The following is a 27,321-nucleotide window of genomic DNA, read 5'->3' on the forward strand; positions in this document are numbered from 1 at the left end:
TCTCTTCCCTCGGGTGGGCACGATTCCTCCCACTGCAGCTTAGCTCAGCGCTCTCAGGCTGGAGGGAGACTCCCCATCACCACCAGCACCCCTCTCCCCCCACTTCCCGGAGGGCTAAAGAGACGCTGCGCAAGGCAGCCGGGATAAATTCTGGGCGGCGCGCCACACCAAAGCCGCCCTCCACAACCGGAAGCCTAGTCCTCCCCCCCTCCATTTTTTTTTCTTTTATAAATCTGAGGAGAAATGAGAGGGAAGCAGAAAGGCGAGCGCGGGCTGGTCGTGGCGCGCCGGCCGAAACAAGCCGAGGGGCCTCCTCCCCCATTCTTCCCTCAGGTCGAGGAGTCGCTCCTCGGCGGCACCTCCCCTCTGAGGCTGAGGAGGCCACGAGAAAGCCGCGCTTTGTGACAGTTGCCAAAGGAGGGAGGGAGGGGGGAGGGGAAGGGGGCGGAGCGGAGAGACGCGGGAGGAACCGCCTGCCCCGCTTCGGGCACGTTTGGCTGCTTTTTTTTCCCTCTTCGCAGGGCGAGCTGAGCCCGAACCGCAAGCCCGCCGGTCGGCCCGTCGTTTTGCGGGCGACACACACACACGCACGCATACACACACACACACACAAAACCCCTCCCGACTGCGGGGATGTGCCATTGCCATGGCGAGGAGGGTCTCTGCGGGGGCCTGGCTGAGGAAGCCCTACTACGGGCAGGTAAACAACGGTGTCCGGGCGGGACTGAAGGCGAGTCAAGCCGGACGGGGTTGCGGCGGCGGCGGCGGCAGTGGCGGGGTATATACACTGCGGTTGGGAAGCAGCCAGGCTGCCCTGAATGGGGGAAGCGAATGGGGGAGGGTAGAGGGGGGGGAGGATAAGCGCTCGGGGGAGGGGAGGCGTAGGGTGTGTGTGTGTGTGTGTGTATTGGGAGGAGGGTGTTGAGGAATTGCTTGGCTACGCGGTGCTCGGCGGAGCGGCAGCCCGGAGCAGAAGAATGTCGCCCGGCGGTTAAAGGAATCCGCGCCATCAGTTTCTCAAGACTTGCCGAGCCTTCCACCTCTCGTTTTGGGGAGGGGGGAGGCAGTCGGCAACTACGGGAAGAAGCAGGTAAACGGATCCTCGCTGTGTCCTTAACTAGGCCCAACCCCGTTGTAAAGCAGGGATCCCCAAGCTGGGCAACTTTTAAGACTTGTGGACTTCAATTCCCAGAATTCTCCAGCCAGCATAGCTGACTGGAGAATTCTGGGAATTGAAGTCCACAAGTCTTAAAAGTTGCCCAGTTTGAAGACCTCTGTTATAAAGGCTTCCCCCCCACCTTCTATTTCTCTCTCCCCCCCCCTTCTATTTTCCGCACTCCGACTTCTCCATCCTCCTCTTTTTTCTGCACTCCTGGCCTGGGCTATGTTGGAGGTTTAGAAGCATAGAAGACTGACAGTAGAAAAAGACCTCATGGTCCATCTAGTCTGCCCTTATACTGTTTCCTATATTTTATTTTAGGATGGATATATGTTTATCCCAGGCATGTTTAAATTCAGTTACTGTGGATTTACCAACCCCGTCTGCTGGAAATTTGTTCCAAGCATCTACTACTCTTTCAGTAAAATAATATTTTCTCAGGTTGCTTCTGATCTTTCCCCCCAACTAACCTCAGATTGTGTCCCCTCTGCTTTTTTTTAAAAAAGTCTTTCCGATTATGATTATCTCTGGTTCCAGTCAAGCTTTCCTGGTGATTTGAGCAAAGGATTGGTTACCGATTAACAGATTTCAAAAAAGAATAATTCCCTGAGATTCTTGTTGGCATTATTAGAGTTTGAAGAGAGGTTGTTTGGCCAGGTTGAGTCTGGAGGTCAGTAGTAGAATATTGTAAAAGGCTAAAAAAAAAAAAAAGTAAGGAGAGCACACAGGAAAAAGGCCAAAATGTTCTTCATAAAGTGCTAATCTTTTAGAAAATCTAAGCGGGGAAGAGGCAGCGGGGGCTGGTTGGGTTCCTGTTTATCTCTTCCTATATTAAATACAGATTTAATCATGAAGGCAAAGGAGTTATATTTTCTGTTCATTGTACAGTAGAAACATAGAAACATAGAAGACTGACGGCAGAAAAAGACCTCATGGTCCATCTAGTCTGCCCTTATACTATTTCCTGTGTTTTATCTTAGGACGGATATATGTTTATCCCAGGCATGTTTAAATTCAGTTACTGTGGATTTACCAACCACGTCTGCTGGAAGTTTGTTCCAAGGATCTACTACTCTTTCAGTAAAATAATATTTTCTCATGTTGCTTTTGATCTTTCCCCCAACTAACTTCAGATTGTGTCCCCTTGTTCTTGTGTTCACTTACCTATTAAAAACACTTCCCTGCTGAACCTTATTTAGCCCTTTAACATATTTAAATGTTTCGATCATGTCCCCCCTTTTCCTTCTGTCCTCCAGACTATACAGATTGAGTTCATTAAGTCTTTCCTGATACATTTTATGCTTAAGACCTTCCACCATTCTTGTAGCCCATCTTTGGACCTGTTCAATTTTGTCAATATCTTTTTGTAGGTGAGGTCTCCAGAACTGAATACAGTATTCCAAATGTGGTCTCACCAGCGCTCTATATAAGGGGATCACAATCACCCTCTTCCTGCTTGTTATACCTCTAGCTATGCAGCCAAGCATCCTACTTGCTTTTCCTACTGCCCGACCACACTGCTCACCCATTTTGAGGCTGTCAGAAATCACTACCCCTAAATCCTTCTCTTCTGAAGTTTTTGCTAACACAGAACTGCCAATGCAATACAGTGGAACCCCGACATAAGAGCTGCTCTACTTAAGAGCAACTCGAGATAAGAGCTGGGAGGGGAGAGATATTTTTGTTCTACTTACAAGCCCAAATTCGAGATACAAGCGCCAAGGAGCTGTCTCCTGAAGCCAAACGCTAACTTCCGCGTTCGGCTTCAGAAGACAGCTGCGAAGCGGCGCGCGTGTTTTAAAAGGTTGCAGCCGGCCTGGGGGGCTCGGGGGGGTGCTTGCAGCTTTCTTTCTTGCTCTTTTTCTTTCTCTCTTTTACCTTCCCTTCCTCTATTTCTTCTTTTCTTTCTCCTTCCCACCTTCTTCCCTCCCTCCCTTCACTCATTCCTCTCTTACTCTCCCCTTTCATAAGTTTACTTGCTTCCTTCCTCTGTTCCTGTCCCTTCCCCCTTTCTTTCTTTCTTTCTTTCTTTCTTTCTTTCTTGCTCTTTTTCTTTCTCTCTTTTACCTTCCCTTCCTCTATTTCTTCTTTTCTTTCTCCTTCCCACCTTCTTCCCTCCCTCCCTCCCTTCACTCATTCCTCTCTTACTCTCCCCTTTCATAAGTTTCCTTGCTTCCTTCCTCTGTTCCTGTCCCTTCCCTCTTTCCTTCCTTCCTTCCCACCCTCCGTCCATTCATTCACCCATTCCTCTCTTGATCGCTTAAAGCCGGTCCCTGGTGCAAAAAGGGTTGGGGACCTCTGTCCTACAGGATTGGGTGGCAGAGAAGTTGAACATATGTAAATTTAAAAGTTTAAGAAAGTTTACAAGTTAAGTGAAAGAAACTTCATTATTCATTTATATGTACATGTACATTTCTTCATTAAAAACATGTCTTTCTGCATAATTTAGACTAACTTTGTGAGTTTTTTGAGGGCTGGAACCAATTAAAATTATTTACATTAATTCCTATGGGGAAAAGTCGTTCGAGATAAGAGCTGCTCGACTTAAGAGCCCAGGTCCGGAACGAATTAAACTCGTATCTCGAGGTACCACTGTACTCAGATTGAGGATTCCTTTTCCCCAAGTGCATTATTTTACATTTGGAAACATTAAACTGCAGTTTCCATTGCTTTGACCATTTATCTAGTAAAGCTAAATCATTTACCATATTACAGACCCCTCCAGTAATATCAACCCTATTGCACACTTTAGAGTCATCGGCAAATAGGCAAACCTTCCCTACCAAACCTTCCCCTATGTCACTCACAAACATATTAAAAAGAATAGGACCCAGAACAGACCCTTGTGGCACACCGCTTGTAACCTGTCTCTGCTCAGAATACTTTTAACTTTATACAGTATTTTTAACTTTTTAAAAAAAATATATTTTATTTGTCAAATATGTATCTGTAATATACATTGTTTATACACATAAGATGGGTACGGATGAGAGGCAACAATTGGACAGGGACAATCGATTGTGGAATTTGTGGTTGTCCCGGGGAGGGACCTCCACTATGACACCAGTGTTCAGGCGGAATGGACGCCTCCCCACTTCGGCGACAATCGGAGCGTGTTAACCGGAGACATTGACCTTCTTCCGGGCAGGTCTGTGCCCCGCCTCCTCTTTCCTTTGAGTTACAGCGTGCCATCGGCCCCTCGCCACCCCAGGGTATAAGTCACAGCTGTCCCCCTCCACGGAGCTGTTTGTGTGTCGCCAGGCACCCCGGTCCCTGGGCCATGGCTCTGAATCCGATGTTTGCCCGTCTTTCCATGGAGTGCACCTTTTTTCTAGCGTGACTGTGAGTGGACCATCCCAGAGAGACCTCCAAGGAGAGTGGGGAAGGGTCCCCAACCTTCCTGCTCTCTGGCCCGAATGCTGCAAGTGCCGCATTCTCCCCTTCAGCCCTGCCATACAGCAGAGGGGGTGACCCAGAGTCGGCCCCCGCTGACGCTCGGTCCCTTGCTGTCGCTGGCCACCTCTTGGCCAGCTCCGGTCCCACGCAGCTTCGGCGGCTACCTGGCTGCCAGTAGCATATGCTTGTCTCAAAGATTAAGCCATGCATGTCTAAGTACACATGGCCCTGACAGTGAAACTGCAAATGACTTATTAAATCAGTTATGGTTCCTTTAGTCGCTCCCACCACTACTTGGATAACTGTGGTAATTCTAGAGCATTACAGTTGTTAAGAGAGCAAGAATATATTCTTAAGATATTTTTATCAGGTTTCCAGAACCTTATTGTTGAAAAGAGCCCAACCATCTACAAAAATTATGTGATGAGTTTTAGACACTCACACTTGTCAAAATTCATGGATGCATAAAACAAGCAATTCCTAAAATCTATTAAACTATAGTAAAAAGGTTTACAAAATCACCCCAGACAAAATTGTTGCAGTATGAACATAATTACTTGTATGCACATCTTGGCTGCATCAAAAAGAAGAAAAAGTCTTTAGTGACCGGTATATTTGGTTGTATTATACTATTTTGTTAGTTTTTAAAAAGGGTGTAGAGAAAAGCAAGTTGATGTTATTTTATTTTCTAATTTTATCTGTCTCTTGCCTTTCTTATTTTTTACAAATTACTATCCAACACACTTTCTTCCTCCTCTTTTCCCACAAAAACAAAATTCTTAGGTGGGTTGGGCTGAGATGGTATGACTGCCACCCAGCTGGCTTTATTGATTAAGGTGAGACTTGTCATCACAGTCTCCTGATTTCTAGTTGTTATTTTATGGAATTTTCATATAGTTTAATTTTCTGGTGTAATTCCCCCCATAGCATGGGTGTCAAACTCACCACATCACATTATTGTCATGTGATGTATTGCGATGTTTCTTCCCTTTGCGGAGCTGGAATGCACGTAGCCTGCATGTGACGTATCTGGCCTTTGACACCCATGCCCTAGGACAGTGATGGTGAACCTATGGCACAGGTGCCACAGGTGGCACGCAGAGCCATATCTGCTGGCATGCGAGCCGTTGCCCTAGCCCAGCTCCAATGTGCATGTGTGTGCTGGCCAGCTGATTTTTGCCACGCACAGCAGATCTGATAGGGCATTTTTGGCTTCCAGAGAGCCTCCTGGGGAATGGGGGAGGGCATTTTTACCCTTCCCTGACTCCAGGGAAGCCTTTGGAGCCATGGAAGGGCGAAACATGAGCCTACTGGGCCCACCAGAAATTGGGAAACAGGCCATTTCTGGCCTCCAAAGGGCCTCTGGGAAAGTGTGGGAAGCTGTTTTCGCTCTCCCCAGGCATTGAATTAGGGTGTGGGCACTCACACATGTGCGATAGCACGCACGCACGCACGCTCTTTCGGCACCCAATGGAAAAAAAGGTTCACCGTCACTGCCCAAGGATTTTGTATGTAGGCTAAAAGGTACTTTAGCTGTATTTCTATCGAAAGTCTGTATTTAGACATGGTGAGAAGAAATAAATGGGGATGTGTAAAAATGATATAAAAAGCTTTTGCAGTTATTTCAAATATGAAGTGAGGAAGGGTGGGAAATATGTAAAAGACCTTGTAAAAAGTGCTTCTTTCAAAAAGTATTCAAATGAGATTAAACTTGCAGCATTGGATGAAGAGAAGTGATAGTCTTCTCGTTCCACTCTAAAAATAAAGGTGGAAAATCTTCATTCTTGTTTACTCTTATTTTAAAAGTTATCTTTATTTAAACAAAATTCAGGGAAATATAAATGAGCAAATCCTTTTTAATAGAATGGATTCAGAAGAGGTTTGTACAACACATCTCTAAAGAGGATGGTGTGATTGTATGCAAGGGCAATCAAATGTCATCCGTAGTATAGTAGCAGAATAACTTTAATACTGCTTTTGTATGTTCTAAAAATAAAGAGCATTAACAAATCTATATTGTGCTCTGAGCAAGTGCTGAATTTTGTTTCTATGTTATATGCTCCCTAATCAGATTCAGTTCATATACATTTGCACATTGTTTAAACATGTTTACACTTTTTCTGCGCTTTTTGTAAAGTTGCTTAGCATGAAAGAGAGTTGCATGGTGGATGTGGATGTTTAGACAAGAGGGAATGTCTATGCAATTATAAAAAAGCTGTGTGCATACATTTTCCAATCATTTGCACAGGAATAACAGCCACTGTTTTTAAAAAAAGAAACAAACTATTTTTATGAGACATAATAAAGTAGCTAATTTTTATGGCTTTTGTTTCTTTGTATCATGGCTTTTCAGAGTATAAAATGCATCCTTTATTTTCACAGCCTTTCTTTAGTTTGGCTATGTACCATATCTGAATGTCTTCATCATTCCCCTCTCTTAGTTCTCAAATCTTTGTGTCCTTGGCATAATTTCAAGCTTTACTTCTCCTCCACAAATACTTTTAAAAGTGCATTAATTCTATGAAGCATCACAGGAATTATTTGTGATCATTTACATCTGTGCTCAAACTTATAGCCACTCCGAGTCTGCGGAGAGGGACGGCATACAAATCTAATAATAATAATAATAATAATAATAATAATAATAATAATAATATAGGTGTTTATATTTCCATATTAAAATACTTTGATTTTAAATTTGACAATTTCATACTATTTTCTTTAATAGAATATTCATACATTCAGTCATTGCTTAAGACCCCTTCTATATGAATTGAGATGGGCATCACAACCTTTATTTCTGTCTCAATAATTTTGCAGCAGATCTTCTGTAACTGAAAGCCTGGTGTTTTTTCATTGCCAGGACTTCCTTCCTGCCTTGCTTTGCCACCATCTCTTTGCCTTTCTCATTTGCACTTTCCATTCCCATGAAAATAATGGCTGCTAGCTGTCCATTTTAGCAGTTCCCCAATGCTTCACTGGAAGTGGAGCTCCCTAACTTAAGGCGGCGGAGAGTCGGACACTTCAAAATTTGAAATGCAACAGCATTAAATTGATGCTTACACTTATGAAGGTGACAGCTGGGTGGAAGAGAGTTTTGAGTTCTCCTCTACTACATAGCCATTATGTTGATTTAGTAGCTTGTGGCTCACTGTATTCTCTGAACCCAGCCACATATTTGTTCCTATGATGAACATAATTGACTTAATGTGAATAAAACAAATGGTCAAATGGTTGTTTGCATTTGCTTACTAAATAGAGATAGTAAAAACATTATTTTAACTTTTTTATGAACTTGAAGTTATATAAAAATACTGTTCATTTGGGATTGACATTTGATATGTTTCCTTTTCAAAGTGATTTCAACTATTGATTATGAACAAATGTGTATTTCTTTACTTATGTCTGTATCTTTCTTCCTAGCAACAAATATTGTTAACTCTTTGTGTGCCAGTAAATATTTCTCCGAATAGTAGATTGATTTAAAATGATTATTAGTTTTGCACTTTAACATTTATATTGCAAGTTAAAAAAACAACTTTTATAGGAGGTTGAAGATGACATACCACTGAATCCCAATAAACTTTGACTAAGAATTTGAAATATGGGAATAGGCACTAATATTATTTTTAAAATCAAGTTCCTTATTTTAAATGTAATTAGGAGACACATTTCTCTGAGCTTAATTCCTTAATGCTGGTTACCATTCTCAGGAAATTCTCTCTTCTAAAAATGTAAACATCCACCAAGCTCAGTATTGTATTTCTTATTTATCAATACTAATTAATGAAATATTAATCTGAATATTAATTTTAGAATTATAGCTTGTTCTCTATGTGACATAGAAAGGATTGTATATATAAAATCTTTTAAAATTCCCCAGTGTGTTAAACGAGCATGTCCTAATGTGATGTGCTTGCTACCTCTAATCCTGGCAATTACCATGGGATTCTTGGCTAGGAATTTCTGTTTTTTCTTTCTGATACAATACTAAAGCTTATTGTATCCAAATTTCAATTATGTTTCTTGTTGGCTTTTTTTACTGGTGGTTTACTGCAACAAAATGATGAGATTCTGATTGCCTTTTTTTCTTTTGTTACTTAACAGCAAAAAAAGATTTATATAATAGGAAGACAGAGTGAAAAAAGTAATTAAAGCAAGTGTTTTGCAGCAAGAGACCTCTCTTCATTTATTGGATTGCTTTCAACTTTCGTTTAATTCAAGAATACTGAAATGGACTACCTTAATGCATGGGCAACAATTTGTCTCATTCTGTCTAAATCTGGTATTAATATCAGTATTCTATGAAACTATTGAGATGTAACTTTTTCCAGAAATGCTACTTGAAATGCATTTGGCATGATGAATATCTCATTGCCATGCAGTACACATTATTTAGCAGAATATTGACTCTGCAAACTCCTTGTCAGGTGCCATCATATGCTTTCTCTTTCAGTATTTTCTGGATCATTTCCAAAAGGATTAGCAGGAAAGAGAAGAGAGGGTCTGAAGCAATTTTATTTTAATGTGACAGATATCACAAAATGCTTGTTCTTTAAAGTAGTTTGCCATATCACAACTGCTTAAAACATTCAAAGGATGTTCAAAGGATACAACAGTTTGGGTTTTAAAACTATTTTGCAATTAAATAAGTTTAACTTTATTGCATTAAGCATATAAAAACATATCAGTGCTAAAAATAAAAATTTATTTAAAGTCATATTAGTGTAAGCAATTTTAGCAATCATTTCCTGTTAAGCCTCCTGATTATCCATTTTGAAATAAGTGTTTCTAAATCAGTATGCTGTGGACAAATGGATGACATGTTAGCTAGTAGCTATTGGGGAAATATTACCAATCTCCTGAAAAAACTGTTCTAAGTTTTTAGAACAAACATGATTCTTTTAATCATCAGCTCTATATGATATAATTATCTACAAAAAAGTGTAGACTATCATAAATTCTTCCCAGATAATTCTGTTTATTGTCGATTCAAGTCTGCTTTTCCTGATGTCAGGTGAATAGTGTGCTTTGTTTATAAATTGTTCTAAGGCAATGTTTTTCAACCAGTGTGCCACAGCACACTAGTGTGCCGTGAGACATGGTCAGGTGTGCCATAGGAAAATTAAACATGGGTCCCCAAACTAGGGCCCCCATGCCGGATATGACCCACAGAGGCCATTTATCCGGCCCCCCGCCAGCCGCATCCATCCGAAAATAAATATTCCCCTCACAATCCTTCCAGTTATCAGCCACAGGAAGAGTGGAGGCACAGGAACGCTCACTGACCAATCACCTTCTAGGATTCATCCACTAGTGATCAACCAATAGCAGGCTGCCTCTCATCCACACCCAGGAAGGTCCCCATTCGGGCTGCCGTGCACTTGTCATTGTGTGGCCACGGCGAGTAGTTGAAGCTGCTACTTCTCCCCGTGGTCCCGATTTCTAATCCTGGTCAGGACTGGAGGTAAATGTTGCCACCACTAGATGAAGCCTCAGCCTCAGCTGGTTATGTCTATCCTGATGATGTATATAGATATTTGACCTTTTTCTTTTTATAAGAGGCCCCCGCAGAGGGTGATATACAATGCATCACAACGCATCACAATGTTATCTATATTGTATATGACCTCCTAAGTGAGTATAAATACATTTAGAAACTATATTATTAACTATATGTATAATATGTATTGTGTTAGAGTGTCATTTTGTGTCATTTTGCTTGGTGGTGTGCCCCAGGATTTTGTAAATGTAAAAAATGTGCCGCAGCTCAAAAAAGGTTGAAAATCACTGTTCTAAGGTACTGAGTAATAATCATTTGAGGAGAATTAGGGTAATGGTTAAAATGCCAGAGTAGAGGCTGTGAGTAGTTCCATCTTAGATACAAATCCAACTGGGAGATTTTGGGCTGGGCACTTTCTCAATTCTAGAAAAATCATGGCAAATTGCTCCTGATAAACCTTGCCAAAAAAATTGGACAAATCAGTCCAGAACAGTAACCTGGAGTTACAAATGATTCAAAGGCACCAAAATCATCATACAGCATATGTAAAGCTAAGTTTCATTTTTTGTATTATGAAATTGTAGGTGTTGTGTTTGTGAGTCTCAAAAGTAAATACGAAAAGCGACCTATGACAATGGCAACCAGGAAATATTCTGCATTCTTAATAGTAAGACTAGATTCTGACTAGACTTTCAGCAAACTTACAGTAGCTATCGCAATTATGATTCAAACTATAATTATACTAATTGCATATCTTATGTTAAAAGCTGTCTTGAGTAGTTTCACTAACTTTCTAATGCTGAGAAATACATATGCTTAAATTGTAGGGTGACGTATTTTTAGACTTAGAATTATTCAGCAATTATTTTGCTCATTCAGCATTCTATGGATAGTAGTTAGGTCTGAAATCAAGTTATTTTTAGAACCATTCACAGGATGAGGAGCGGGGGGGGGGGGAATAGAGTTTCAGATTACTGCCTTTAATTAAGACTTAAAGTTAGTTACTGTCCTGAAGCAAAAATATTTAAATATTCTATTCCCAACAGTGCTCATATAAATTTAAATATAACTTGTTTGATTGAGTAATATGCCAGTTAAATCTCATGGACAAGATGTAAAGGTGACAGCTTTGTTTATGTTAGGCAGCTCAATAATAATGAAAAAATGGGCCCTTCCAAAACCAGCACTCATTGTTATATCAATAATTTAAACTTCATAATTGATAAATATATAAATACTTGTGACATTAGAGGTGTATAGATCAGAAGCATGAATATCCATTTATTTTTAATGCTGATGATAATGTATGAGAATCCAAATGTTTGCAGCAAACTCTAAGACTGTGGTGGAATAGGTATGGACCTGCAAATTAATGTGAAATACAAAGGCAGTTGTGTTTGATAGAGAAAGTCAAGTGAACAGGGTAGGCATAAATAGAGAAAAATAGAACAAGTACTATATTTGTAAAATGTTTACTAAAATGTGAAGGAAGATGTGTACCTGTAGAAAGAAAAGTAGTGGGCAGTTTGTGATGTGTTGTAAGGAATGAATGTGTCTTAAAAAAAGTAAAAGACTATAAATACCAACTAACTTCTGCTCACTTTAGTTAATTCAGGAGAAACAAGTAGTAGTGGGAATGGATTATTTAAGAATGTAACAGAAAGAATAAATAGATGATACATAAATGTAGATTGAATGCTAAAGTGAGTAAATAGTATGGAAGAATTATGTTGAAGATATGTGTCATATAGAGAGAATGAGATCTTAATTGCAACTCAAATACATAAAAGTGAATGGGCTAAGAAGTAGGAAAAAGCAAACCTGCAGTTGAATGATTTGAAGAAATCCTTAGGAAATATGAAAAGTTCAAAAAATAAAAGTCATTGTATAAAAATGCTTGGATATGATGGAAACACGGATGGCTTGCAAGATTAGAAAGATATAGAGAGGTATAATGAATAAGGTGTTGAAAACTAGACTCGCCTCTATCTCATATTCTGTTATGTTAGAGTTACATTTTATTTTGGTTATTATTTCTTGCTCTTTGCACAAGGTTTCTTAACTCAAGATAATACGATGAATAAGTATGTATTGTAGCTCTAGTAATAAATAAGGTATAGAAATCGCAACAAAAGTCTGTACTTAAATGCTTCACAATTGGATAAAATAGTTTCATCAAATTCCTGCAAAGCTTTTTTTTAAAATGTTGCATATTTTTTCTACATACAACAAAATAAGCCCCATTGAAAGACATTATTATAAACAAATTGTATTGTAATCAGATTGCATCATTGCTCTTTATTTACAGTTTCTCATTTTCTTTCTGTACAATATTTCTTTGAAAAAAGATACTCCAAAACAGAATTTATGTCCTGAGGTGTTTACTTCTTTTCCTTCCTAATTAATCTTTATAAAAATGCCTCTAAGGGCCATTAAGCTATATCCTTGAGTTATTGCAAGAAAAGTGCTGATTGGATCCAGGTAGTGACTGATGAAAGAGTTAACACTTCTAAAGGTAAAATGTTTATCAAATCAAGTTCTGACTTAATGGATTTATATAGGTATCTTTTTTTGGACAAAGATAATGAAATGGGTTGCTATTGCTGATTTCTAGAAATGTTTCTTTCAATCAATTTTTCATACAACCATAACATTCCCATGGGTATATTAGCCAAGTCCAACCTGATTTGTCTTTGTTAAAAAATCAAAATAAAAACTTGATTAATTTCAGAGCTCACATCTGCCACTTATTTGTTGAATAAATGCCAAAGACCATTAAAGGAAGACAGTAGAGAAAGAGAAAATGGAGGACAAAGCAAATTTAAAAAATGAGATTTGCTGTGAAATCCACAGGAAAAGTTGATCCATGAAAAAAGTCAAAGCAAATCAAAGTAAAGGGAGGATTTGGGGGAAATGGTCAGACTAGCAAATCTCAAGGAAGAAAAATATAGAAGAGACTGAGACCAAGAAAATGTAGGCAAGATAACTTTGTTACATTGCCATATTTCTTAGGTCTTTATAAGGAAGTATAGATTTTGGACCATCAGAAACAATTATCTACAACAGACTATAGAAGACAGCTTTCAATTTATATGCCATTGCAACCAACTAACTGATTTTTAAAAATACAAGCAGGAACTGATGGAGAAGATACTTGAACCCCCAAATTGCCAATCCAGTTGGATGGAGATATTGCTTGTGTATGAGCTGTTTTATATTTTGAGGTTCTATGAAGTGTCAGTTGAAAATTAATAAAGGAAAGGGTTGCATTGAAAACACTGCTTTTGGTCTCACTATTATTCCAAGGTCCCTTTTCCTTTGAAAAGGGCAAATTTATGATAATCCCATAGGCTAGAAGAAAAAAATAACTTTAATGATATAAGAAGAGAAATAATTGTCGGTGTTCTGGGGTTATGGACTCAGCCCAACTCACCTCACAAGGGTGGTGGTGTGGAAAATAAGAAAAGTAAGCAGTAATATATTATAAATATTTGCCATTTTGAGCTATTATTTAAAGAACTGGATTAAAAATCAGTAAATTTTTGTTTTTTCTAATTGCTTGATGGAAAGGGAGGAATTACTTTAAGTATCTGAATATACTGTGTAATTCAGCCATAATCTTTCAAGTATTAGAAATAATTTTGTCTCTTACTTAACCCAGTATTTTTAGAATACAAGAAGAGATGTTTCTCTTCTCCCAGATCTGTCAAAAACGTATAGGCAGTGCATACTAATAAACAGCCAAAAGGGAGTTGCAATGTGTGTGTGCATATAGATGAAACTATAAATCATAGTAATTGCATAGACAGGGAAATAGAACATTCAATCTGTGGCCCAAGTGTGCTCATTTTCTTTCTTACTTTTTTAATAGAAAATAATACAGTCGGTTCATTCTCTCACTGCACCAGGAAGAACATGATAAATACTTTGACATATACCAGATTGTGAACTCTTTCTGATACATGAGATGTAAACACTCCAGTTAATTTATCATAATATGGATAGTGTTGTTAAAGCAACATTCCTTGCTATGTGGGCAATACATTTTATAGATTGGTCATTTTAAAAGAAGAATGCCAGTTTGATGGGATGCAGCTTTAGCTGACTGGATGATCTTGGACTACTCACATTTAGTCAGCCCTAGGAAGGAGGCAGTGGCAAAGCACTTCTGAAAAAGCTTGCCATGAAAACTGCAAGGATTAGTCCAGGCGGTTGCCAGGAGTCAAAAACTGCCTTGAAGCAGCAAGAATAAAAAAAAAATGAAATTAATTTCTCCCTTCATAGATCATGGACAGGTTAGGGACACAAACTGTTTACTTAGTACTCCATAATCTCTTCACTTGTGCTTGCTTTTGATCTAATAAATCTCAAGGGTAAGAGACAAACAGGTTTTTCCTCTAGGTATTTAAATGTTGTGTCTCCTTGAATTACACTCCTAATAGCATTGTTTAGAGATGGCTGCAGTTTATTTATTTATTTCTTCCATTTCTATGCCTCCCAACTCCCTAGGAACTCTAGGCGGCTCACAGCAAAAATATAAAACATCAATAAGAGTACAAAAACATCTAAAACAGTTTAAAAACAATTTGCAATACAAGTTGCCAAACATTGTCTGACTAGTAGTTGGTTAACTATGCATGGACAAGCCTGATTAGTATTTCAGTTTTAATCAGTATAAATCACCCGGAGTAACTTCAAATTGATATCTTCAATATCTCTCTTTTCCTTAAAACAACAATGTACATTTAGTGTAAATCTCACTTAAGCCGCTGATGAAGTGAGGAGAAATAATCTTGCTAATGACATTCTTATTTATTGGATATAGTTAGTCTGTATTTATCGTTATATCTAGGCCAGGAATAGGCAAAGTTGGCTCTTCTATGATTTGTGGCAACTCCCAGAATTCCTGAGCCAATCATGCTAGCTCAGGAATTCTGGGAGTTGAAGTCCACATGTCATAGAAGAGCCAACTTTGCTACCCCTGATTTAGGCAAAAGATAAAAGAATATGAAGTGAGCAACTTTATAATAATAAAATGTGTTAACAGCACTGGGGTTTCTTTTGGAGAGGGAGAGGGAATGGAATTGGCTTACTAGTACAGTACTGTATTTTCCTTTCTTCACTAAATGATTGAATTCATTCAGTAATAACCTGTGTTCTTTACTATTTTCCATTGGGGGTGGAGTTAGCATACAGGATAGGTTGATCTCGTCCATTCAGAATGAGGACCAAGTCTGTCAATTTTTTAGAGGTTCTGCCTTGCCAGGACTCCCAGCTTCAATTCGTTCCTCAGACTGGACAATGTGGCTATATTTGCTCCCTTCCTGTGTTAACTATCTTTAGAAGTTTTGAGAAGAACAGATCCTTTCTACAAATTTGTGAGTAAGTTCCCCAAATGTTCTCGAATGACATTCATGAGTTCGCTGCAGAGCTTTGGCTCCAGCTGCAGAGCAGTTGCCATGCCCTTATCGTGACATCGATCATGAGGTGTTTCAGCCCAGGCTGTCACTGAAGCTTTGTGCTTCCGGACTTAATTGAAGAACTAATTTGATATGGGCTAGTGGCTCCTATCATCTGGTCAATGCGGCAGTGGCTCCTTCCTTCCGGTTCCTGCTGCTTTCGTCAGCCAGTGAAGAAATACATAAGGTGCTAGAAGAGGGCTATCCCTGAGGGAGAGACTAAATTTAGCCCAGCACTGTTGCAGGGCCCTTGCGCTTGAGCAACAAGGCTACAAGAGCTCGCCCCTCTCTTGCTGCAACGCTTATCTCTGCATAGGTGGAAGGGGCATATTCTCACCTGTTTTCTGCCCGGAGACTATTTATCACAAGAGCCAAGTGCTCACGCGACCTCCCCGATACGCACTTCAAAGTCGGCTCCTGATTTAAGGACTAATTATTTGATTCCACTCTCAACCAACATCACAGCCAGACAGTTTCTGAGGTCCGACAGCCAGGGGGCTCGCATCAACCTCGTGACAGGTTCCTAGACCACTTGGGGCTTGTCACCAATGGTTATTCTCTCCCCTTAGCCTGTCAAATCTGACAGCAACTGTTGGGTGGCCAACTTGTCTACCAGCTGTCAATTGGGCTACCAAAATGGCAGCTGCCGCCGCCGCCACCACTGCCACCTCAGACAGCAAGCAACAAGGCAAATGCCATAGGAGGTCGAACTACCAGGTCCCTGCTGATGACCAGTCAGGGTCATCTGGTCAAAACCCAGCCAGGGCCTTGTATGGCACGTGGTGCAGCTCTAACCCCACGGAGAGGGTAGAGCACTGCAAGCACAAGGTCCTGCAGAAACTATGCGAGAAGTCATCTAAGCTTGCCACAGCAACCTCTGACTCGCATAGCATTCTCGTATGCCAGCTGTCAGCTTCTTTCATCAGGAGCCATCTGGGGATCAGCTGGCCCTTGAAAATCCCGGCTTTGGCAATGGATAACCCAGACATCTGGGGATCAGGTGGTTTTGGCAACTCTATTCCTCTTACTACATGTACAGATAACCTTGGCCCAGAGGATTTTGGAACTGTCCACTGTCGATTCGCACAGATTTCCATTCAGACTGGGTCATTCTCCATTTGGACCCATTCTTTATACCCAAAATTAATACCATGTTCCACAGGGCATAGAAACTCATCCTTCCCAATTTTTGCCGGAACCAGGCCCATGCATTGGAAAGAAAGTATTTTATTGGGCAATCAACATTTAAAAGAATTCATAAACTCCTAGCTTTTGCTTACCCTTTCAAACTTTTAAACAACTCCTGAATGAAAACTAGTCTTTTTAATTGGTTTGTTATTTTTAATATTGCTTCTACCCCAAAATTTAGACTAACAATTTTACTATCGGGGTTTTTTTGGTGAGACAGTTGAAAGTTTATTCTGATGTAAGGTAAGGTCTAATGTTAGGCAGTGGCCAGTAAATAAAACCACTGCTTTCCCCCCTTGATTAAATTTCTAGTATTTTTTTCCTTCTGATGAAAACATAAATAGTAACTGCATGATTTACCAATAAATGTTATACTTTGAGAGCTATGCATAGGAAGATTATATAGGAAAATTATTTTAGGAATTCTTTTTTAATGAGGAATAAGCAAGTTTTGTACTGAATCACCATTGTCTTGTTTATTGTAGTTGGATGTTTTCAATCCTGAAACACTGATTCCAAAAGAATGAATCAGAAAACAGCATGAAGTTTTCTGCAAGGTTCCCAGTTGCCTTCCTGGTAGATTTCAAAATAAAAGAGCCACAGGCTAGCTCACTTAAATTTTAACCCCTTCTCTTTCTAAACAAGTCTTCCTTTCTTATTTTTATTATTATTTTATTATTATTTTATTATTAAACCAACTCTATTGGTTTAGCTTGCTGAAAGAAAAGTAGTCTTCATATACTACAGGAATTCCACAGCATCCTGCAGAAAATTCTAACTGTAGGAAGCAAATGATTGTATTGTGCAAACTGAAGTCCTCATAAGTCATAAATCCAGATGGTCTGCATCAATCCAATGTGAACATGTCTTCTCTGGGAAAGGAAACCATATAGAAACAGTGATAGAAGACTCCAGGAAGATTACAGTGGAGAATAATATCTGAACTCTTAATTCCTGTGTGTCTCTGTGCATGTACGGTTAAACAAAATATATGCATAGTTTCTATGCTGCACTAGATTTCCCAGGCAAAAGCACAAATAATAGGACATGATAACTGCTTCATTCTCCTCCAGATCTGCATACTGTCCAACTATCCCTAATTTATGTATACACATATTCAAAAATTGGGTACTGTTTGTATATTACTGTACTTTGAATTTTTAACTACAAAGCATTATTTAATATTAGCTATGCAGATTGAGATTACTACAAGTTATTCTTTTGTAAAATATGGAGAGTCTCTAGTCCAAGTCTAATAGTCCAAATCTGGACATTCCCAAACTAGGAGAAAGTGGGAGAAGCAGTCTGGCAAACTGAACATTACTCATGACTGCATAAGAGGAATTTTGTATTGAACTTAGTCCTTTCTTCCATTTTACATTTTCATTCTATTACTGCTACAGAAAGAAGAGGTCAGGCAAATAACAATAAGGATTAATTGAGAGGAAAAATGCTCTTGGGGTTAACTAAGTGGGAGAAGGAATGACAGAAACAGGAAAGGAAGTCTATGATGCTATTCTGTGAGTAACCTGGAATTGCAAAAAGGGAAGTCAAGACATGCATATTAGTTGTTTCTGGGCATGAATGAGTTTGCTATGGAATCACTGGTATATTGTAGGGTAGATAGGGTATCAGAATGAGAATAAAGCTCAGAGTCAGGTATGTAATTCATACATATGCATGTATGTTGATTGATTTCATGTGGATGAATGATAGAGAGTTTGTGTGCCAATGTGAAAGAAGATGGTCTCATCCTTACATTTTTTCCTGCCTCTTTAAAATTCTAAAGGAGAGAGAGGGAGGGAGGGAGGGAAACAACTCTTTTTATTGTTCTATGCTTCATTTCTAGCACAGGGGAACTAAGATTTTCTTAAATATCATAAATATAACTTGAATTTTTTCCTTTCCACTTGTCTTTCTCTGTCTCAAGGTTCGCTTCTCTTATATGCGGATGAAATATCTGTTCTTCTCTTGGCTAGGAGTATTTATTGGCAGCTGGATTATTTATGTTCAGTACTCATCTTACACAGAACTTTGCAGAGGGCATGACTGCAAGAAAATAATAGTAAGTATATATTTTTTTAAAATCAGGTTTGTTAGCATTCCTGACTGGCTCTTCCACATTTAGTATGTTCTTATAAATTAAATATGAGATAAGTGTTTTAAAATAATTACAGTAACTAACTTTTGCTGTTGCACTTGTCTAACAAGGTAGACAAGTAGTATTTTGTGTTCTTGGTTTTTGTTTTGTTCTTATGAGAAATAGTATTAGAAAAAGATACCTGATATAGCTTACTTATTAAAGTTATCAAATCCCAGTTCACTGGAGAGGAAAAAATAGTTATGTATTATTTAGGAATTATGTGAAGGAATACAATAGTGAATTAGGGAACATAGACTGAGAAGTCTTATTTAAGCAGCTGTCTGATAATATTTTATGAGTTTGCTGCTCGTGAAAATTATAGCAATTCTCACATTAAAATGTTTCATTTTTCCAGTGTGATAAATACAAGAGTGGGGTTATTGATGGATCAGCATGTAGTAGCCTGTGTACAAGACAAACACTTTATTTCGGAAAATGTTTGTCAACCCAGCCCAACAATCAGGTATGAATACTCTGATTTATTTATTTTTATTCAGAAAAAGCATGAAATACTAAATAATACCGTGTAACTTTACCTTAAATAATGATTCAGTTTAAGATAGATGAAAATGGATTTCATATATTAAAGATTTAAAGACTACAGAGAACAGTGATTAATGTCTCCTGATAAAGACTTCAGTTTATTTGTTTGATCCCTAAAATTGGATTCATATAAACAGTGATTGATGCAAACATAGACATTCTAGTTATTCTAATACTAATTTGTAAAAGTCAAAGAAAACAGAACTTTAAAAGAACCAAAGCCAACATTGAATTTGCTTAGTTATTTACAGAATCCATACAATATTGCTGGTATTGTTTTATGATAAAGAATTGACTTAATCAAGTATTTTATAATATGGAGGAGAATGGTAGGCATTATATTTAAGAATATTCTATCATTCTATTGTTTCCCTTCTCATATTTCTCCAGATTTTCTTTTCCCCAATCTACATAATTCTCTTTTCCCTTCACACGGCAAGACATAGGACGGTTCTGAACTATGACAAAAAAGAAATGCCAGAACATGCAGCAATTTGACAAAATACAGATGGCCCTCAACTTACAATCAGTTGCTTAATAGTCATACAGTTTTGTGGTAGATCTCCCCAAGGGCTACATACAGCCCAGATCTACAGTAGGGCTGCACTTTTCTTCCATGATCACCTGATTGTATTTTGGCTTCTTGGTAACCAGCTGGCATTTATACCCTTTTGCAGCATGACCAAGATTTACAATGTGTTTTTTAGAAACATATAAGATTGACGGCAGAAAAAGACCTCATGGTCCATCTAGTCTGCCCTTATACTATTCCCTGTATTTTATCTTAGGATGGATATATGTTTATCCCAGTCATGTTTAAATTTACCAACCACGTCTTCTGGAAGTTTGTTCCAAGCATCTACTTCTCTTTCAATAAAATAATATTTTCTCACGTTACTTCTAATTTTTTCCCCAATTAACCTCAGATTATGCCCCCTTGTTCTTGTGTTCACTTTCCTATTAAAAAAACTTCCCTCCTAAAACTTATTTAACCCTTTAACATATTTAAATGTTTCGATCATGTCTCCCCTCCTGACTATACAGATTCAGTTCATTAAGTCTTTCCTGATAAGTTTTATGCTTAAGACCTTCCACCATTTTTGTAACCAGTCTTTGGACCTGTTCAATTTTATCAATATCTTTTTGTAGATGAGGTCTCCAGAACTGAACACAGTATTCCAAATGTGGTCTCTCCAGCGCACTATACAGCGGGATCACAATCTCCCTCTTCCTGCTTGTTATACCTCTAGCTATGCAGCCAAGCATTTTACTTGCTTTCCCTACTGCCTGACTGCGGTTTTTTGTTAGAAACTGGTGTTTACTTCTGGTTTCCAACAAAAAGCCAAACCACCAACCACCCATTGCGGATAATGGATTCACTTAATAATTGCAGCATTCGCTTACTCACTGCAGTAATTCACTTAATGACTGCTGCAAAAAAGGTTACAAATTTGGGCACGGATGCTTAACTGGCACAATTTAACAACTGTAATTCCGGAGTCAATTAATGGACTGAAGTCAAGAATTATCTGTATTCACAGCTAGCACAGAACAGGAATGTTTCCTATCCAAGGACTAAAAGTTTGACTTGGGGCAGAGGTGGGCTGCTAAGGTGGAAGAGTGACGTGTGCTCGCCCCCATGGCTCTGAGTGCTAGCAGAGTCCAGCGCAATTCTGCTAGTACACCTGTGCAGATAGCAGAATCATGCATGGAGACGCAGGAGTGACTGTGTTTTGGTGTGATTTTTTGCTTCCATGCATACGGAAGAGGTATTTTGTCAACGCTTTGAAGCCCTCAGATATGGCTCCGCATGCCACCTATGACACATGTACGATAGGGTCGCCATTACGGTTCTAGGAGGATACCACTTTTTTGGGTAGAGATTATATTTGACCAGTAAAGCTGTGGGAAGAAATACATTAAATGCATTAAACTCCCATTTCACCCAGATATGTCACTGTCTTCAGGTTGCCTTATTTCTATGTTTTATTTTCAAGGGAGAAGAATGAAGAAATCAAGGACAAATGCTCATCTGATGTTTTGAAATTCATTTACCGTAAATGTAGTACTTTTAAAGACAGCATGTGGCATTTTTGTATAAACACAGCATATAAGTACTAGTTTAGCAGAAGTTGAAATGCTGTTTCTAGGTTAGCACTTGTCAGTTACAATCCTTTTATAAATATTATATATGTATAAATAGCATATATATTTTAAGATTAGTTATACAGAAAATCAGGTCATCTTATTGAAAATAATCATTTAAACCAACAATTTAGTGAGTAAAATACTGAGTACCAATTACAGAGCATTTGTGTTAAAGATACATTTCCACCTATAATCATAGTTTATTCCATTTTGTACAGATGTACATAGGAGAATGGGGTAATTTTCAAGGAGTTATAAAATGCCAGATGGAAGAAATTGCTCATATTGATCTCAGAACTGAACTAGAACCAAGGAAAGAAACCATTCTGTTCGATAAACCAACTAGAGGAACTACTGTTCAAAAATTCAAAGAGATGGTCTATGGGCTTTTTAAAGTAAGTTATTTCTCCATTGCCTGGAGGGATGATGACTGAGCTGAAAGTAATAATAATAGACAGATTATTTAACTACTTCATGTTTGTGGCAAGATCATTAGATTAAATTTAAGATTTTGTGTTGGCAAGTTTTATAAGGATTGCATGATATGAACTTTTAAAGTTCTCCCTCCCTTTTACAATTCTGCTATAAGTTGACTATTACAAATAAGAAACTGCCATTGCAATTCAGTTGACAATCTTTCTGATACTGCTCTGATTTTTTAAAGCTTCCATGTTAGTTTTTAAAAACTCTTACAACAACTAGATCTTGGATTAAGCTAGGTCTTGGATTAAGTATAGGTATTAAAATTGCATTAGTACTTCATTTTTAATCTGTGAGGTCCTTGGTGCTCTCTGAGCTTGGTCATTGCAGATGTTTTATTACCAAATTATCTTATTTTTCAGAGTATAAGACATACCCTTTTCCCTCCTAAAAGTGTGTGGAGATCTGGGTGCATCTGATACACAATGTAGTCCCACTCAGGTTCTTAAATGGAGCTTTCAGAGGCTGAAACAGCCCCTCAAATGAAGCTTTGCAAGGCTGAAAAAAGCAGCCTCCCAAACGGAGCTTTGGAAGGCTAATATACCTGTTCCAAGCTGTTTGCTAAGGAAACTAGCCAGATGGATATTGATAGGCAGAATTTTTAAAAATTATTTCCCCCAAAAAAACTAATGTGCTCATATACTCCGGTGCATCTTATAGTCCAAAAAATATGGTAGGTAATATTGCCATTGCATATTTAATCTATTTCCCCTTTGAAATAGCTTATTAGAAATTAGTCACACAAATACATCTGTAATAAAATAAAAGAAGCCTAGCTGCAAATAATATTCTGAAATTATGAGAATATTTTAACATTTTAAGAAATTAATCTGAATTCACACTAAATGAAATTGTGCTAATGTTGATAGATAACAACCTTTGCTCCTATAGGTCTTTTGAACCAAAAAACACCACCAAAATTACCAAGGATAGAGACCAAACAGGTCAAAGATGCCCACAAACAATATGGACCAGTGATGACAAACCTTTTCCCCCTCGGGTGCCGAAAGAGCATGGGCGCATGCTATCGCACATCCCCAAGTGCCCACACCCATAATTAAATGCCTGGTGAGGGCAAAAACAGTTCCCCCCTGCTTCCCGGAGGCCCTTTGGAGGCTGGAAATGGCCTGTTTCCCAACTTCTGGTGGGCCAAGTACACTCGTGTTTCACCCTCCCCAGGCTTCAAAGGTTTCCCTGGAGTGGAGGAGGGTAAAAACACCCTCTCCTGGAGGCTCTCTGGAAGCCAAAAATGCCCTCCAGAGCCTCTGTGCAAGCCAAAAATCAGCTGGCCGGCCCACACATGCATGTTGGAGCTGAGCTAGCGGATATGGCTTTGCGTGCCACCTGTGGCACTCGTGCCATAGGTTCGCCATCACTGGTATAGACAAAATCATGTGGGTCTTCAGGAAATCTGGTGATGCGATTGTGTTTGTAATAGCTAACTCTACTATAAGGAGAGAAAGTGTGGAGGATAAGAGGTGAATGCTGGGAGTTGGAATGGAATTTTTCAGTCACTGTGTCATCTTCTTAGCTTTAGGATGGAGACACTCATTCTTGCTTTGTTCAGTAGTTATACAATTAGTATTTTGTAAAGGAGCTACCTTTAAACACACTTATTTATAGTAAATTTTCATATTAGTGTATGTGAACGCTGAATATCTTAAGATTATCTCATTGCTGGCATACTTATTTTGTTAATTTTTTTTTGAGAATTCATCTGACAATAAGCAATAGTTAATTAAAAATAAGAACGGAGTGGACCTGATATTTCAATGTACATATGTGATTTCTTTCTAGGCAAAACTGGGAGAGCAAGGAAATCTTCCTGAGTTGGTTAATCTTATCTTGACTGAGGCTGATGGGAATAAAGATGGCCGTGTTTCCTTGCCAGAAGCAAAGTCAGCATGGGCCCTTCTCCAGTTAAATGAATTCCTGCTCATGGTAATTCTCCAGGATAAAGAACACACTCCCAAATTGTTGGGGTTTTGTGGAGATCTTTATGTGATGGAAAAAGTTGAATATACCTCTCTTTTTGGAATAAGCCTTCCGTGGATCTTAGAACTTTTCATCCCTTTTGGTTTCAGAAGGAGTATGGATCAGTGGTTTACTCCGTCATGGCCCAGAAAGGCAAAAATAGCTATAGGGCTCCTAGAATTTGTGGAAGACATTTTCCATGGACCATATGGAAATTTTCTTATGTGTGATATGAGTGCCAAAAACCTGGGCTATAATGAGAAATATGACTTAAAAATGTTGGATATGAGAAAAATAGTGCCAGAAATGAATTTAAAAGAACTTATTAAAGATCGTCACTGTGAGTCTGACCTGGATTGTGTATATGGCTCCGACTGTAGAACTGTATGTGACCAAAGTAAAATGAAATGTACTACAGAAATAATTCAGCCAAATTTAGCAAAGGTGTGCCATTTGCTTAAAGACTATCTGCTTCTCGGGGCTCCTTTAGAAATACATGAAGAATTAGAGAAACAACTGTACTCTTGCATCGCCCTGAAGGTTTCAGCCAATCAGATGGAAATGGAACATTCCTTAATACTCAATAACTTGAAAACACTATTGTGGAAGAAAATATCTCATACAGATGTTTCTTAGGTACTTTGTCTCAGAAGAAGATACAGTTGCTGCTGTAAGAACTGACCACTTTTTGTGAAACATACTTTATAGATTTTGAAACATTTGTTACTGTCATCTTTTATCAGTTCTCTTACAGACATGTTTTCCCCCAATTGAAGAGTTATATGTTACTTAAAATGTATGCCTGTCAGACTACTGAAGCCATATGGCTACAACACTCCTGGCTGGAAAGAATACTAATTCTCTGTTACCCTTTTACCCTCCACTGGCTTAAGAGATTTCATAAGAGCCTTCTGTTGTTAGTATTCATTCTGTTTCTTTAGAAACTTACTAAAAGCCAAATTTATACATATGGAGAGAGCATTTGGTATAATCCCAGAAAATCCGTTCTATAGAATTTATAAACTCACATGTATTCAACTGAACAATCTCCTAAATGTAAAAAAAAATCTAGCATTTGAAGTCTGGCCTACCCTTTTTCCTGACACTTTAGTTATTAAATACTGGGAATTCTTTCAGTAGGACAGTATAAAAACAGCGATCACACTTCCATTTCTAAATAATAGCTAAGGAGAGCTACCCAAGAACTTCTGCATCATGAGGCAGTTCCAGTCAGCCAAGCTGCTTCATCTGGCAGTGGAAAACCCTCCCACTTGGATCCAGCAAGTCCTCCAACCTTCCTTTGAATAAATGTATTAATACGTCCTCTTAACAATATCACAAGTGGTCAACAGGACGGGCGACATTAGCTATTTGGGTTAGCTCTTGGTTTAAAGCACTCCTAACTGGCATTTTTCTAAATGCTGGTTACTATTTGAAAGACTTCCTGGTGACTCAAACAGGCTTCTCGTTTGAACTAAATGTGTGTAAGGAGAAGAGCTTTGACTCTAAACTCTGATATCATTTAGTCCAAGTAGATGAGGGACTGGTTGCATCTAGGGATCTGCTCTTGTTACAAAGCTACCACCTTGCAGACATAAGTTTCCTTATGTTCTTTTGACTTGGTATATCTTTATTTTGTGTTCTTGGTTCCCCTCAAAAAAATTACAAAAATGTATTGTGGTGCTTTTAAAAAGATCTGAAATGAGATTTTTAAAATTCTGAAGTTTCTTTACAAACATCAGCCTGAAAATCCATCATAGATTAGATTACTGTTTTAAAATAATATTTTGAGGATTGTCTATTAATTTTAGCATGGCAGAATTTGCACATTAGTAATTTTTAGAGAAGATTAATGTGATAATTGAAAATGTTTTAAAATGGAAGTTTTTCGAACCAGAACTTTTTGTTAGATTTTTACATTTGTATACACATTTACCTCATACATACATTGAATGTTAGTACGTTTGCTAAATCTCCTAGTTAAAAATAGCCGTTGTACCATTCTATCATTTAAGGATTTATAAGTTGCACACACAATCATGCACGTATACACTAGCAGCAATATGAAATATAAGATTCAATAAACTACAGTAATCTGTTGGATTATATGAAAAGATTTATTAAATAGTATTAAGCATTATATGTTTGAAAGTAAGAAGTCAAAGAGATCCCTAAGCTCCAATTTGTCCAAATCACAGTTTTAATGCAATCAAATGATTGAGTCATTTTTTTATCAGCAAAGTATTTAAATCATAATGGACAATCTCACCAAAAGAAAGCCTATCCAACAGTTAAATTTGATGTATGACTGTCCTGAAGTAATTTTAGTATTGTAATTGTAAGGTAGAAATTCCTATTGGGAGGTAATCCTATTTGTTCCTTCAACCATCAAACTCTTTGATTTTACCATATGCACTTTGGAAACTAGAATATTACATTCAAGCAGATTTTGTAAGAATGTATAGGTTTGTTTTCATACTATGTGATGAGCGAATTTCTGAAGTGCCATTTGTCTTAAACTAATGAATATTGGTTTTGGCATTGCTTACAAAACAGAAAAGTGAAATAGAGCAGTGACAAGAGTACATGTATTCACCACTATCCTTGAACTTGTGGGTTGTTGGGGGGTTTGGGGTATGTAGTACTTTCCATTTTTGTTATGTGTTTTTCTCAGGACTACAGGCCATAGTCTCCAGTTCTAGAAAGAAAGATTGATCACACATGGATAACCTTTGGAATCTTATTTAGCACCTAGCTAGTCAATAAACTACATTATTCATAGTTGTGCATGTTCCTCTTGACACTAATTCACCTTTAGCTCTTGACTTGATTCAGTTTTGTTTTATAAGACAAGAAAATGACAAAAATTATTGACAATGTCACTTTTTGAAATCAACAAAATATTCTTTTTTAACCTCTCAAACATGCACTTATGAAGACAAAAGAACTATTGTTCCCTGTATAATGTGTGACATTATTTGCTTTAGGGTCTTGTACATTTTTGCCTTGTATAAATATTTTTACTAACAGTTTTCTTGCACAATGTCCACTTTGTTTTTAAATTGACAGAGACTGCATTTATTAATGGTACCAGTAAACATTCTTAAATCTTAATAAGCAAATCCATGGTGAGTAAGTCTGAATGTCAATATTTAACAGTCATTGCTCAGTGGAAAAAATATATTTGAAAGTTTGGAATAATAGGACTCGTTAGCAATGCAGTTTGTACTGTATTTTATTTCGATTGCTGTTATACAACTTCCAGGTTTTTATTTTAAATATGAACTGTTTACAATAAACTGGAACTATTTCCCCTTTCTGGTAGTGA

The 27,321-nt window shown here is 38.2% G+C and overlaps 1 protein-coding gene across 1 annotated transcript; it reads left to right on the forward strand.

Moving 5' to 3' along the window:
* Window positions 1-213: 213 nt before the first annotated feature.
* DIPK1A (divergent protein kinase domain 1A) lies at window positions 214-27,321 on the forward strand. The gene is made up of 5 exons (XM_070746572.1): window positions 214-700; window positions 18,636-18,770; window positions 19,204-19,311; window positions 21,758-21,934; window positions 23,817-27,321. Exons 1-5 carry the CDS (start codon window positions 647-649, stop codon window positions 24,627-24,629), a joined length of 1,287 nt encoding a protein of 428 aa, XP_070602673.1. The 5' UTR covers window positions 214-646; the 3' UTR covers window positions 24,630-27,321.

This window comes from Erythrolamprus reginae, chromosome 3 (assembly GCF_031021105.1).
Source record: "Erythrolamprus reginae isolate rEryReg1 chromosome 3, rEryReg1.hap1, whole genome shotgun sequence".
In the NCBI taxonomy this organism is placed as follows: domain Eukaryota; kingdom Metazoa; phylum Chordata; class Lepidosauria; order Squamata; family Dipsadidae; genus Erythrolamprus; species Erythrolamprus reginae.